General features: G+C 38.1%; 2 protein-coding genes across 7 annotated transcripts in view; both read left to right on the top strand.

The window, feature by feature from the left end:
* The window catches only part of LOC125707665 (H(+)/Cl(-) exchange transporter 7-like), a 112780-nt gene that overhangs the window by 93477 nt on the left and 5132 nt on the right, over positions 1-14171 (top strand). The window lies entirely within an intron of this gene.
* Positions 93-13892, top strand: LOC125707647 (histone-lysine N-methyltransferase SETD5-like). Of its 6 annotated transcripts, XM_048974920.1 has the most exons (19): positions 93-530; positions 1654-1777; positions 1921-2083; positions 2223-2415; positions 2592-2645; positions 3711-3797; positions 4067-4138; positions 4348-4434; positions 4702-4773; positions 4983-5069; positions 5337-5408; positions 5618-5704; positions 5972-6043; positions 6253-6339; positions 7777-7848; positions 7991-8099; positions 9337-9407; positions 11926-12012; positions 12134-12271. In XM_048974920.1, exons 2-18 carry the CDS (start codon positions 1660-1662, stop codon positions 11938-11940), a joined length of 1518 nt encoding a protein of 505 aa, XP_048830877.1. In that variant the 5' UTR covers positions 93-530; positions 1654-1659; the 3' UTR covers positions 11941-12012; positions 12134-12271. The 6 variants fall into 6 exon arrangements, with proteins under 6 accessions (XP_048830877.1, XP_048830873.1, XP_048830874.1 ...); XM_048974916.1 differs by lacking the exons at positions 3711-3797; positions 4067-4138; positions 4348-4434; ... (2 more) ...; positions 5337-5408; positions 5618-5704 and adding exons at positions 3074-3160; positions 9493-11749; positions 13347-13892 and having other exon boundaries at positions 12134-12196; XM_048974917.1 differs by lacking the exons at positions 4067-4138; positions 4348-4434; positions 4702-4773; ... (1 more) ...; positions 5337-5408; positions 5618-5704 and adding exons at positions 9493-11749; positions 13347-13892 and having other exon boundaries at positions 12134-12196.

Genomic DNA, 14171 nt, shown 5'->3' on the forward strand with positions numbered 1-14171 from the left:
GTGCCTGTGTGCGTGTGCCTGTGTGCGTGTGTGTGCCTGTGTGTGTGTGTGTGTGCGTACTTCTGTGCGCATGTGTGCCTGTGTGTGTTGGTTTTTATGATTTATCAGGACTTTTCACCTGATTACGTGCCGACATTATCGGGACATTTGGGATTATGAGGACAGGGACGGTGTCCTCATAATTCCTGTAATACAGATGCATTTATCTAAGTTAGAAAACCCCCCCTGCAAACTTTGGGGCCAAGTCCTCTTACACCACAAAACCACGAAAACCAGTTCACACAGTGTAAACTCTGCATTCAGCATCGCGCCCTCTGTAGGCTGGAGCCGGAGAAACACCAGAATAACACTTGCGTTAAGATTTACGGCTGCTGATTGGCTAGTTCTGGACTAGCCATCTAAGGTTGTGATTGGCTGAGAGGTATGTCATTCACTGCGAATCCTCGTTTCTATCGGTGGACTTCAGCAGGAGACTAAGAGGACACTACAATATCCTGTAATATCCAAGTCGTGGAACAGACTGTAATCAGGTAAGAAAACTGTTTTTATAATAGAATAATAGACTAAGTTTTCTTTTCAAATTGCTGGAGTTAAATGCAAATTCCAAGGGGTGTACCCATACATAAAATGCACGGTTCGATACAAACTTCGGTTTTGGATTCATGGTTCGGTGAAATTTCGGTACAGCAGGGAAAACAGAATATGTTTTTAAATTATTTATTTTTAATACTGAGACCACCAACTCATTTATAAGATTAAAATCTGTCGACGTGTCTGATTAACAAAACCCAAGAGACTTTTATTCGCACATTGTAAAAATAAATATGTAAAATAAATAAAAACATCTAAAATAAAACATCATAACTATAATGAAAAACTTCGGTTTTGGATTCGTGGTTCGGTGCAATTTCTTTACAGCAGGGAAAACACAATCCAATTGTCGCCTACTTCCGAGTATGGCCGCAGTTACGTAGCGATAATTTTTATGCCAGGTTAGAATTTTCTGGCAGAGCTGCTTAAATGCCATACGGAGAATAACTTGCGGAGGTTGTTTCTGCCTTTCTCTGGTCGCACATACACTTGGATGATGTCGTCTCAAATCAGTTAGCATGTCGGATATGTTTCCAGCAACCGAGTTGGGTATAACGGAGCCGGGAGACTGTCTTGGTCTCGCCGATTATACACTCTCCAGTGCTGGTGTACCGAAGTGATGTACCGAACTCTACGTGACGAATACGTGCACCGGCACTGCCTACACATTCCTAATCCCTGTTAATACGGAAGCATTATCTGCATTGCTTCGAAATTTACAATAAATACCAGATTGTCGATCGTATTCTGTTTCAAAGGTGAACACTATGTAGTCATTAAGTGCAGATAAAGCGATTTCATTGTGTAAATATTGCACCGAGGATGATTCGGTGTCGTGCGATAAGTCCTTAGGATAGTATGGCTGTATCTGTGCTCTTTAGGTTAGCTCATATCCAGAATTCATTTGGTAAATTCGATTTCCCAACAAACTTTATTAGTCATTCGTTCTTACTGAATTACATTTGTAGAATAAAAGGGATGTCATGCATTAAATATCTGCTTAAAACATAAACTAAATAATATAAACTGAATATATGAATAAACATCAATCATTCTTCACAGGAGGAGATGGCTTCTTCGAAGTTGAGAAGTAGAAAACTTTCTCCAAAACAAGAGGCTGCATATTTTATATCTGCATGTAAAGACAAAGATGGACTTTATGTGAAATATATAAATTCATATAAAGGTAAATTTAAAGTTTGTGTACGAATATTTGATTTTATCCAGGGTTTTTTTGTGTATTAATGTTATGGTGCTTATTGTTAACAGGGATCATCGTGCAGGAGCATTCGAGGCTGATCTTAATCTAGTGTTTGCTATCTCTTGTAGGCCGTGGGGTATACAGCAGATTCCATTTTGAGAGGGGAGATTTTCTTCTGGAATACAGAGGGCAACTCATCAGCAGGCATGAATGTGAAAGTAGACAGAAAATATATCATGATGCCCTCAAAGTGTTCATGTTTGAATTTTATTTCAATGGAAAATTGTTTTGGTACGTATGACATTGCATGTTCTTTAACATAATATAAGCCTTTGGTGACTGCTGACATACTCATTTTTAAATGTCTTTAGTGCTCTGATATTTACTAGAATATGGTAGTTTTTCTGACTTTTCACTTTATGTGATACAGCATTGATGCTGCCCGAGACGATGGCTCCCTTGGGAGACTGGTGAATGATGACCATGTTAGCCCAAACAGCAAAATGAAAAAAATAACCATATCAGGAAAGCCCCATCTATGTTTATTCGCAACCAGAAGCATTAGTCCTGGAGAAGAAATTACATATAACTACGGTGACTCTGACTGGCCATGGAGATGCAAGGTATTTAGACATGAAAGAACCATTTAGAAATAATCATCCTTCTGCAAAAGAAGGGTGAAATCCAGATATGTTACTTAAGTGATTAAAAGTATTTTCATTAGTTTATATTCTTTTTCTCAAGCCTTTCTCATTGACAATGATTATCGTATATCATAATATATAACTAATATTTACAGGTGGCTACTGAAAAAGACCAACTGCACCCAAAAGAGCAGAGCACATCAAGTGAGGTAGGGAGGACAGGGAAAGTAATTCAGTTAAACTCTTGTATGTGTGATTATTAGGTTTAAGTAGTTGGAGATATAGATGTGTGTTGAATGAGGATATGCAGAGAGAATGCTGGTAATTCTCTGTCCCTGCAAAAGGGAGATCAGCGTGTGAAAGTGTGCTTGACAAAAGCATTGTCTGTGAGGATATGGTGTTGATGAGAACTGCAGAGATTACTGGGATTTTGTGTTTCAACATTGTGTGAAACAATGCTTAGATATTAGAAATGCAGTTCTGTCAATGATAGTTTTATGTAATTTTTTTTGTACTGATTTAGTTGTATAGTTTTGCTTATGTGTGGTAGGAGCATTTAATTGACTGTTAACATTCTGCTCTCTCCAGCATTCCTACCATGTGCAGTATGGAATTATATTTTTATTTGTGTTTCTAGAACATAACCGATGTGGGAATGACTACGAATGTCCAGTTGTTGCCAGAAGGACAGCATGCAGATGTCCTAAGAGAAGAGACAGAAGAGGTAAGTGTGTAAACACAAACCTAGTTTGGCGGTACACTAGGTTTTAAGAGGACCCTGCAAATGTGTTTCGGCGTAGAGTTTTATCAGTTGTGTGTGTATATAGTGTTTGACAGAAACATGGACTCGGGGGTCTTCTTAATATGAAGCTGTAATTTATGTCATAGATGGCCTTTTGCTGTGTTTTTGAGCGGGTTCACCACACTGGAACATAGACCACTTATAGCAAGCAGTGTTTTGCATGAAATATTGTTCTGAAAACTATTTTGTAGGCTGTTTCTGAGGGAGACCCCTGTGCCAATACTCTGATGGATACCTCATCACTTAGCAAAGAAATGGAACAGGTGATTTGCATTATGTGCCATGCATTAGGAGCTTAGATATTAGAAATGCAGTTCTGTCAATGATAGTTTTATGTAATTTTTTTGTACTGATTTAGTTGTATAGTTTTGCTTATGTGTGGTAGGAGCATTTCATTTACTGTTAACATTCTGCTCTCTCCAGCATAACTACCATGTGCAGTATGGAATTATATTTTTATTTGTGTTTCTAGAACATAACCGATGTGGGAATGACTACGAATGTCCAGTTGTTGCCAGAAGGACAGCATGCAGATGTCCTAAGAGAAGAGACAGAAGAGGTAAGTGTGTAAACACAAACCTAGTTTGGCGGTACACTAGGTTTTAAGAGGACCCTGCAAATGTGTTTCGGCGTAGAGTTTTATCAGTTGTGTGTGTATATAGTGTTTGACAGAAACATGGACTCGGGGGTCTTCTTAATATGAAGCTGTAATTTATGTCATAGATGGCCTTTTGCTGTGTTTTTGAGCGGGTTCACCACACTGGAACATAGACCACTTATAGCAAGCAGTGTTTTGCATGAAATATTGTTCTGAAAACTATTTTGTAGGCTGTTTCTGAGGGAGACCCCTGTGCCAATACTCTGATGGATACCTCATCACTTAGCAAAGAAATGGAACAGGTAATTTGCATTATGTGCCATGCATTAGGAGCTTAGATATTAGAAATGCAGTTCTGTCAATGATAGTTTTATGTAATTTTTTTATACTGATTTAGTTGTATAGTTTTGCTTATGTGTGGTAGGAGCATTTCATTTACTGTTAACATTCTGCTCTCTCCAGCATAACTACTATGTGCAGTATGGAATTATATTTTTATTTGTGTTTCTAGAACATAACCGATGTGGGAATGACTACGAATGTCCAGTTGTTGCCAGAAGGACAGCATGCAGATGTCCTAAGAGAAGAGACAGAAGAGGTAAGTGTGTAAACACAAACCTAGTTTGGCGGTACACTAGGTTTTAAGAGGACCCTGCAAATGTGTTTCGGCGTAGAGTTTTATCAGTTGTGTGTATATAGTGTTTGACAGAAACATGGACTCGGGGGTCTTCTTTATATGAAGCTGTAATTTATGTCATAGATGGCCTTTTGCTGTGTTTTTGAGTGGGTTCACCACACTGGAACATAGACCACTTATAGCAAGCAGTGTTTTGCATGAAATATTGTTCTGAAAACTATTTTGTAGGCTGTTTCTGAGGGAGACCCCTGTGCCAATACTCTGATGGATACCTCATCACTTAGCAAAGAAATGGAACAGGTAATTTGCATTATGTGCCATGCATTAGGAGCTTAGATATTAGAAATGCAGTTCTGTCAATGATAGTTTTATGTAATTTTTTTGTACTGATTTAGTTGTATAGTTTTGCTTATGTGTGGTAGGAGCATTTCATTTACTGTTAACATTCTGCTCTCTCCAGCATAACTACTATGTGCAGTATGGAATTATATTTTTATTTGTGTTTCTAGAACATAACCGATGTGGGAATGACTACGAATGTCCAGTTGTTGCCAGAAGGACAGCATGCAGATGTCCTAAGAGAAGAGACAGAAGAGGTAAGTGTGTAAACACAAACCTAGTTTGGCGGTACACTAGGTTTTAAGAGGACCCTGCAAATGTGTTTCGGCGTAGAGTTTTATCAGTTGTGTGTATATAGTGTTTGACAGAAACATGGACTCGGGGGTCTTCTTTATATGAAGCTGTAATTTATGTCATAGATGGCCTTTTGCTGTGTTTTTGAGTGGGTTCACCACACTGGAACATAGACCACTTATAGCAAGCAGTGTTTTGCATGAAATATTGTTCTGAAAACTATTTTGTAGGCTGTTTCTGAGGGAGACCCCTGTGCCAATACTCTGATGGATACCTCATCACTTAGCAAAGAAATGGAACAGGTAATTTGCATTATGTGCCATGCATTAGGAGCTTAGATATTAGAAATGCAGTTCTGTCAATGATAGTTTTATGTAATTTTTTTGTACTGATTTAGTTGTATAGTTTTGCTTATGTGTGGTAGGAGCATTTCATTTACTGTTAACATTCTGCTCTCTCCAGCATAACTACTATGTGCAGTATGGAATTATATTTTTATTTGTGTTTCTAGAACATAACCGATGTGGGAATGACTACGAATGTCCAGTTGTTGCCAGAAGGACAGCATGCAGATGTCCTAAGAGAAGAGACAGAAGAGGTAAGTGTGTAAACACAAACCTAGTTTGGCGGTACACTAGGTTTTAAGAGGACCCTGCAAATGTGTTTCGGCGTAGAGTTTTATCAGTTGTGTGTATATAGTGTTTGACAGAAACATGGACTCGGGGGTCTTCTTTATATGAAGCTGTAATTTATGTCATAGATGGCCTTTTGCTGTGTTTTTGAGTGGGTTCACCACACTGGAACATAGACCACTTATAGCAAGCAGTGTTTTGCATGAAATATTGTTCTGAAAACTATTTTGTAGGCTGTTTCTGAGGGAGACCCCTGTGCCAATACTCTGATGGATAACTCATCACTTAGCAAAGAAATGGAACAGGTAATTTGCATTATGTGCCATGCATTAGGAGCTTAGATATTAGAAATGCAGTTCTGTCAATGATAGTTTTATGTAATTTTTTTGTATTGATTTAGTTGTATAGTTTTGCTTATGTGTGGTAGGAGCATTTCATTTACTGTTAACATTCTGCTCTCTCCAGCATAACTACTATGTGCAGTATGGAATTATATTTTTATTTGTGTTTCTAGAACATAACCGATGTGGGAATGACTACGAATGTCCAGTTGTTTCCAGAAGGACAGCATGCAGATGTCCTAAGAGAAGAGACAGAAGAGGTAAGTGTGTAAACACAAACCTAGTTTGGCGGTACACTAGGTTTTAAGAGGACCCTGCAAATGTGTTTCGGCGTAGAGTTTTATCAGTTGTGTGTGTATATAGTGTTTGACAGAAACATGGACTCGGGGGTCTTCTTTATATGAAGCTGTAATTTATGTCATAGATGGCCTTTTGCTGTGTTTTTGAGCGGGTTCACCACACTGGAGCATATACTACTTATAGAAAGTAGTGTTTTGCATGTACATTAGGTTTTAAGAGCATCGTGCAAATGTTTCAGCATGTCATAAATGGTCTTGTACAGTGGTTTTAAATAAGTTCGCAACAATAATGCCATAAGGATGCACTGGATGGTCATGGAGAATACTAGATTACTGATGAGTGACTTTAATTATTAATTCCACTAGTTGCTACTTAGAATATATATAATATTCCTTAGTTTTCTGTAATTAAAATAGCTTTTGATGAGTGACACAAATTTAAAAATAGAAATAGATCTGCAAGACCTAAGTCTTACAGTACTATTGTTCAACTGATTCAATCACGTGAACTTCAGCTGATTATCTATGGGTCACCAGATCAGAAACCATAAGCATCTACTGTGTTTAGGAATAAGCATCTACTGTGTTTAGCTTATTTAGTTTATTTTAGTTTATTTTGCACTTTGTGTATTGTAGGAGCACAAAACGCCAAACTGATTCTCAGTTGAATTGGGACAGTGGGGAGGTACAGACACCATTTAATTGAAGCTGTTGAACTGTATGTTACATGTTATAGTTTTCTAGTTTTTGTAAACGATTTCATGACCTCTCTATATCTCCTTAATGATTCACTAAGTTTATTTATTCATATACTCCAATGAGTAGAAATATTACTTCAAGAAGCTGGCACATGGGGCGGTATGGTGGTGCAGTGGTTAGCACTGTTGCCTCACACCTCTGGGACCCAGGTTTGAATCTCCACCTGGGTCACATGTGTGCGGAGTTTGCATGTTCTCCCCATGTCGTCGTGGGGTTTCCTCCGGGTACTCCGGTTTCCCCCCACAGTCCAAAAACATGCTGAGGCTAATTGGAGTTGCTAAATTTCCCATAGGTGAGCATGAGTGAATGGTGTGTGAATGTGCGCTGCGATGGGCTGGCCCCCCATCCTGGGTTGTTCCCTGCCTCGTGCCCATTGATTCTGGGATAGGCTCCGGGCGACCCAGTAGGATAAGTGGTTTGGAAAATGGATGGAAGCTGGCACAAATAATTGCAAGAGTTGTTTCTGTTCCCATAAGCATGTGTTTTATGCATTGACATTGTCTGAGAGGTCAGTGATCTTGGTCCTAAGCCTGCCCAAATTATGAATTATGACAATGATTCTAGCAGTTTTTATTGACTGCTGGTCTAGATATTATTTTTTGTGTTTATCTGAACTTCTTCATTTAATCTGTTTTGAAGGTAGCCACCAAACTTGATTTTTGCAAGACAGGGGGTCACAGATCATCATTTCCAAATGAGAATGTTGAGAAGGTAATGCAAGGTTTTAATTATACTTGACATGTAGGTGTGCCATCTACAGAATTATAGTGAGATATTGTGATTTTTAGTGTCATTTTTAAAAAGCCTTTAAGAATTCCCACTCAGAATGTAATTTCCTTTTTGTTTTGTTCAGCAGCCCTGTAAGCATGAGGTCATCCATGCAAATTTTTCAAGCATGGACAAATGTTCTGCATGTTTTGGACCTGTGGCGCCACTCAAGTGGATTGGTCTGAGGTGTAAAGGTCAGTAACAGTCCTTGCAAGTATTTAAGATAGTAAGTAATATTATGCAGGTTTTTTTAAAGTGTTTCTTATGCAGTATTTGTCAAATTGTTACTTTGCTAGATTAGTGTCATTGAAGGTGATTTTGGATTGGTGGAGAAAAACTGGAAGGTGTAATTCAGGTAGTAAAGGTAGCATTTGCCCTGTGTTCTCTGACTTTGAATTGGGAATGTTAACACTAAATTAATTAATGATCGCCAAAGTTCAGATTGTCTGATCACCAGTCTCAGTTAGATGATTCATTTCCCATAAACACAAAGTGATATGAAGAGGTTTTATCATTCAAGCCAGGAATGTTTTTACTTGTGTATATGAAGGCACAGTAGTAGGAATATACCACAAGAATGCACCATAATAATACACAGAAACACCTCCAACAATGAAAAAAGGAATGCTGCTTTATCTGACAGTTATGCCATGCATTGCAAAATGTGCAGTGCAGAGTAACATTTGTATGGGTTAATGAGCCCTCAAATACAAGCATAAACAATGTGTTGTTTATATACTTAACTAATTTAACACCATAAACAAGTATACCTTTTCTATCACAAATAATGAAAAACCCCATATCTGAAGTCTCTCTACAGGCTTTTTATATAACCCAGGTTACTGCCAGTTATCTTCTTTGCAGTGCACTTTGTCTTGTAGAGTAGTTGAGTACAAACTTCCCATTCAAATATTTGTTACTTCACAGCATCCTAAAGATAACTCACTATTTGCAAACATGATTGCTGTTAAGACCTGGCATTAGCTATTCATCAAAAAACTTTACTTTTCTGTCTCAAAATTACTTGGTAATATTGAGACAATGTATTGAGAGGTAATATTGAGAGGTAATATTACTTGTGTTTCATGAATCCTAATTGTGAGGAAGTGTATAAGCCCTGGAATCATCGCTTATGACTAAACTGTTTTATATTGTTACATATGTAATTATCATCCATAGACCCAATGTTAAACTGGCACTTTTTTAGCTAGGGCATTCTTTGTTTTTACATTTTTATTTATATAGTGCTTTTACATAAACTCAAAGACGCTTTGGTATTTTGTGTGTGTGTTTTTGTTATGCCTATCAGTTAAGGGTTTATCTAATCATGGCCTAATAGGGGTTGATTGTGGATTAAAGGAATTAGCCACAATTTGTGTCCCTATTTTAAATACATTTGAAATATGAGTACAATTTATTTCTCTCTTATAGTGTGCTCTAAATTTTGGCACAAGAACTGCTTTGCAAAATTTGAAAAGAATGATGAAGAACCACTTTCATGGGTGAGTACAGTATATTTACAGTTTTACTTATGAACCATCTCTCTTCACAAATGCTACATAGTGATTTTCTCTTTTCTGATACTAGGATATAGGATTTTCAAGTTCTGATGAGGAAGTGTCACTCTCAGATGAGGAATATGTCCCAGACTCAGACAGTGAATCGTGCAGTTCAGTGGAGTTAGCAGCAGGATATGTAAACAATGTCCAAAACAAATGTTCCTCAAATGAACAGAACGTGAAAGTTGCCACCTCAGAGTGCACCAAATCTCAGAAAACAAAGTTGAACCAGGAAGGTGTAAGCAAAGGTTCACAGTATTTGAAGGCCAGGGAAGTGTCTTGTTTAAATGAGGATGATTTATTTTGTTGTCTGGAGGAGTTGACAAGTGGAGAATCAGACAATGAGTCAGACAGTTCTGCAGAAGGGACAGATTTACTTTCAAGCACCAGTCAAGTTAAACGCCTTTCAGAGATCAAAAGATCATCAAAAGTTGACGTTTTAATTAATAGATCAGATCGTGTTTCTTTGCCCAGAAAAGACCATAAAACACCTACAAGTGAACAGCAGTTGGAAATAATAGGTGGTACTAGTGCACTTGATTTGCCTGGAGATTATAAGGATGTATCAGTGGCAGGAGCAAAGGGTAACATGGCTGGAGCTGAGAAATGTCTTCAATCATCAGACATTTCTTGTTCTGAAAATAAGAATTACTGTTACATTTGTGGGAAACCACAGTCAAAAATATCTCGTCATTTAAAAACCCATTTGACTGAAGTTGAAGTTGCAGAAGCACTGTCATTTCCAAAACGCTCAAAAGAACGCAAAAGACTACTAGAAAAAATTCGGAACAAGGGGAACTATCGGCATAATTCCAATGTATTAGAGAAAGGAAATGGGTTGCTTAAAGTAAAACGAAGGCCAAACAAAGATTGTGATTCAAAACAGTTTGTGCATTGTATGTACTGCAAAGCAATGTTTGGGCGTAAAGAACTATGGCGACATGTGAGAAGATGTTCCTCAAAGCCAGGTTCAGTAAGTGAACATCAGGGACGGACCAGAGTGTTGGGTTTGGCTGCCATGGCAGAGTCTACATCTTTGCAGCAGATATCTGGAGGAGTTTGGAAGCTCTTGAGTGCAATGAAGCAAGATGACATATCTTCTGTTGTACGCAATGACTTCTGCATTCTTCAGCTAGCGCAGTCATTCTTCAACAAACATGGAAATGACCCTACCAAGTTTGAATATATTCGTCAGAAGCTTCGAGAAATTGGGAGGTTTTTGATAACATTGCGCAGTGAGTCCTCTATATACAGCCTTGAGGAAGCTATAAAACCAGCTAATTTCCAGCATGTTATTGAAGCTGTGAAGAAAGTGTCAGGTCATGACGAAGAAAAAAACTACTACCAAAGGCCAAGCCTAGCATTGAAATTGGGCCACACATTGCAAAAGGTCTGCGAGCTCATCCACTGCAGAGGTCTAATGGCAGAAGATGAAGAGTTAATTAAGTCAACTGAGACATTCAGAAAGCTATATACCACCAAGTGGTCTGAGCTAATATCACACAGGGCTTTAAGCACAATGAATGAAGCAAAATTCAATAAACCGTCAACACTGCCTTTCACTCATGATGTTCAGCTCCTTCATAAACACCTGGAAACTACTGCCAATGCAGCATCTGAAAACCTGAAAAAAACATCATCATCACAAAGTTATGCAGAACTTGCAAAAGCTACCCTTGCAAGGGTAATTATTTTCAATCGTAGGCGTGCCGGTGAAGTATCTAAAATGCAGCTCAAAAGCTTCCAGGAAAGAGAGAACACACTACTTCACGCAGATGTTGCAGTAGGTCTTTCCAAATTTGAGCAGAAACTCTGTAGTCATTTTAGTAGAGTTGAAATCAGAGGTAAAAGAGGTCGAAAGGTTGCTGTCCTCCTCACACCAGATATGGTAGATGCCCTAACACTTCTGGTGAATAAAAGAACAGAGTGTGCGGTTCAGGATAACTGCTTCTTGTTTGCTAGACCCAAATGCCAGAGTCATTACAGAGGTCAAGATTGCTTGCGGCTCTATGCAACTCAGTGTGGTGCTCAAAATCCACAACATCTCAGGTCAACACATTTGCGCAAACACGTGGCCACTCTATCACAAATTCTTAATTTGAAAAACAATGAATTAGATCAAGTTGCTGACTTCTTGGGGCACGATATTCGTGTACACCGTGAGTATTACAGGCTTCCAGAAGCGACAACTCAGCTGGCAAAAATATCCAAACTTCTGCTTGCTATGGAAAAAGGGTGTCTCCCTAACTTTCAAGGCAAATCACTCGATGAAATTGAAATTGAAGGTACGCTTTTGTACAGTATCTACTTCTATGTCCTTTTCATGATAAATATGTGAAATCTGAGCACATTCATCTGGATTGGTTAACTATATGCACCTCAGATACTTTTAAAACATGAGCATAATATGTTTTGTAGCATCATTGTCCCAGTTTAGTTCAATTTGATTTCTTTGTTTAAGATGAGATCAACTTAACTGATGGCAGTGATGGAACTGAACCTGACAGTGATACAGAGGATGCTACCTTGGGCACACCAAGACTGAATGGTATTTTTAAAGTATTTTCATGCATTCTGCAGTGTTAGCAGCATATTCAGTTTATTTTTCTTCCATGTTCTACTAGAATTGTTTGCATGTATACTGACTGAGCAGTTCCATATTCTTACAGAAAGTCAAAGCATTCAGCCAGCTACAGAAGATAATGCTGGAGGCTCAACAGATTCCATCAGTGGTAACTTTCAGTATAATTCCGATTTTTTTATGGAAAGAAGCTTGATTACCGAGACAATAAGTTTGTCCACTGCTAAGTGGTATATTTGGCTGGCGTTGTGGCACATCTTACACGTTGCCATAGATTCTGATGCTTTTGGGACTTGTGGCAACATGAATGGTGTTCCCCAAAGCCATTTGTAGTAAAGGAGTGAGGAAGGGTCTGGGTTTTTGGTTTGCCTTCCAGAATCTCACAGGAGATGTCTCAAGGGGTTCGTATAGCTAGAGAAGACAATGCAACAGTTGTGACGTGTAGGATGGAGACTGGCAGTGGTGAACTCTTGTCTGTAAGATTCTCATCCTTCCTCCAAGGTTTATAGCTGGTATCAGCATCTATATATTAAAGACCAATTTAACTATGCCCAAGTTCTTGTTCAGGCATGCCCTACTAGGAAGTGAATCTATGTTGGGATTTTTTGGCAGGTGATCAGTGGCAAGAAAACCTTGTAGTCTGTACAATCATCATAAGAGTAAAGCAACACAACTGAGTCAGGACTTTTGTCACAGGTCTCTAGGGAGGTCATTTTTCTCAGTGAGTTTTAGTGGTGGGGGACCTTTGCTGAAAAAGAGCCATATGGAGAGCTACTCTGGATCAATCTGCATTTCCCTCTGTCTCCCATCAAGTAACATTCATGTAGTGACATTCATGCTGTTTCTCTTATTTGCAATATTCTATGTGTTGAATTCTTGCCTTATTTAGCCAGTTAATATGTGTAATTAATTTGGGTATGACCTGGGTATGAATCCATCTTTAAACCATTGTGAAGCTCAGCTTTCTAAACCTTGGATAACATAACTTTTAAATGTCTGTGTGCTAATTAAATGGAATAATGTTAAGTTTAACATTACTACAGATTATAGCACAGGAATTCTGGTGTCATTCTTCATAAATGACTATTTTTATATCCTTTGTAATTAATACACAAATTTAGCTTTTCGATACAGGTTGTATGCATTCTTTACTGAAAGAACTGCCCTACACATGCAACTGTAGTAAATTATATCCCAGCTCAACATTATCATTCTCAGCAATCTCATGTATAACTACTTCAGTTATTTGTATGTGTTTGCATCTAAATAATACTGACTGATTTGTTTTTTTTCTGTGACAGTGGGCCAGGTTTTTACAGCAGCAATTAAAACCTCAAAGAAGAAGTCGCGAACACAGTGGTCAAAACAGGAGGTGACAGCTGTATTGAAACATTTTAAAGATCATATAACCAAAGGAAAACTGGCAACAATGGCAGAGTGTCAGCAGTGCAAGTCAGCTGAGGACCCTGTTCTGGCAGGGCGCACTGTACAAAATATAAGAGATTTTGTTAGAAATAGAGGGATCACACTAAAAAGGAAAACCATGTCTAATTGAATATATATTATTTTCTATAGAGGCAAAAATGCCAAGGAGAAAAATATTGTTTATTTCTAATTTTTGGGGAGTAAAGAATTTGCCCTCGTGTCATGCACTCTTAAGTTGCAGAAAGTCTTTTGTTACAAGTTATAATAAAAAATTAATTATTTTAATATTAATATTTTAATTTCACGTTAGTACTTGTGCATAAGTAATCTGCATTTCATTAATCAGGAAAAAAGTCATTTTTGTTTTTGTGCATATTCGAGGTCCAATAAAACATCACTGACCTTCTAGCACAGTGAATGGACATGTTTGTGTGTGTGTTCATTTGATGTCCTGGAAAATCATGTATGACCTCACAAACAATGTTCTCGTCGTAGGAGGGAGTTTCTTGGGAGGTTCCCATATGCTACCATAGTGTCAGGTGGTAATGTAAAGAGCTTCATTTACTTTAGAATTAATATGAAGTGATATTTGTGTTGTGCAAAGCAAAATAATTTTTTTGATGTTTACAGCACTTCTCTAGAGCAAAGGGAAAGGTGGGTCCCCTAAAACCATGTTTCAACTGGTTTGGGAGGCAAAGTCC

The sequence above is a fragment of the Brienomyrus brachyistius genome, chromosome 14 (assembly GCF_023856365.1).
Source record: "Brienomyrus brachyistius isolate T26 chromosome 14, BBRACH_0.4, whole genome shotgun sequence".
NCBI lineage: Eukaryota > Metazoa > Chordata > Actinopteri > Osteoglossiformes > Mormyridae > Brienomyrus > Brienomyrus brachyistius.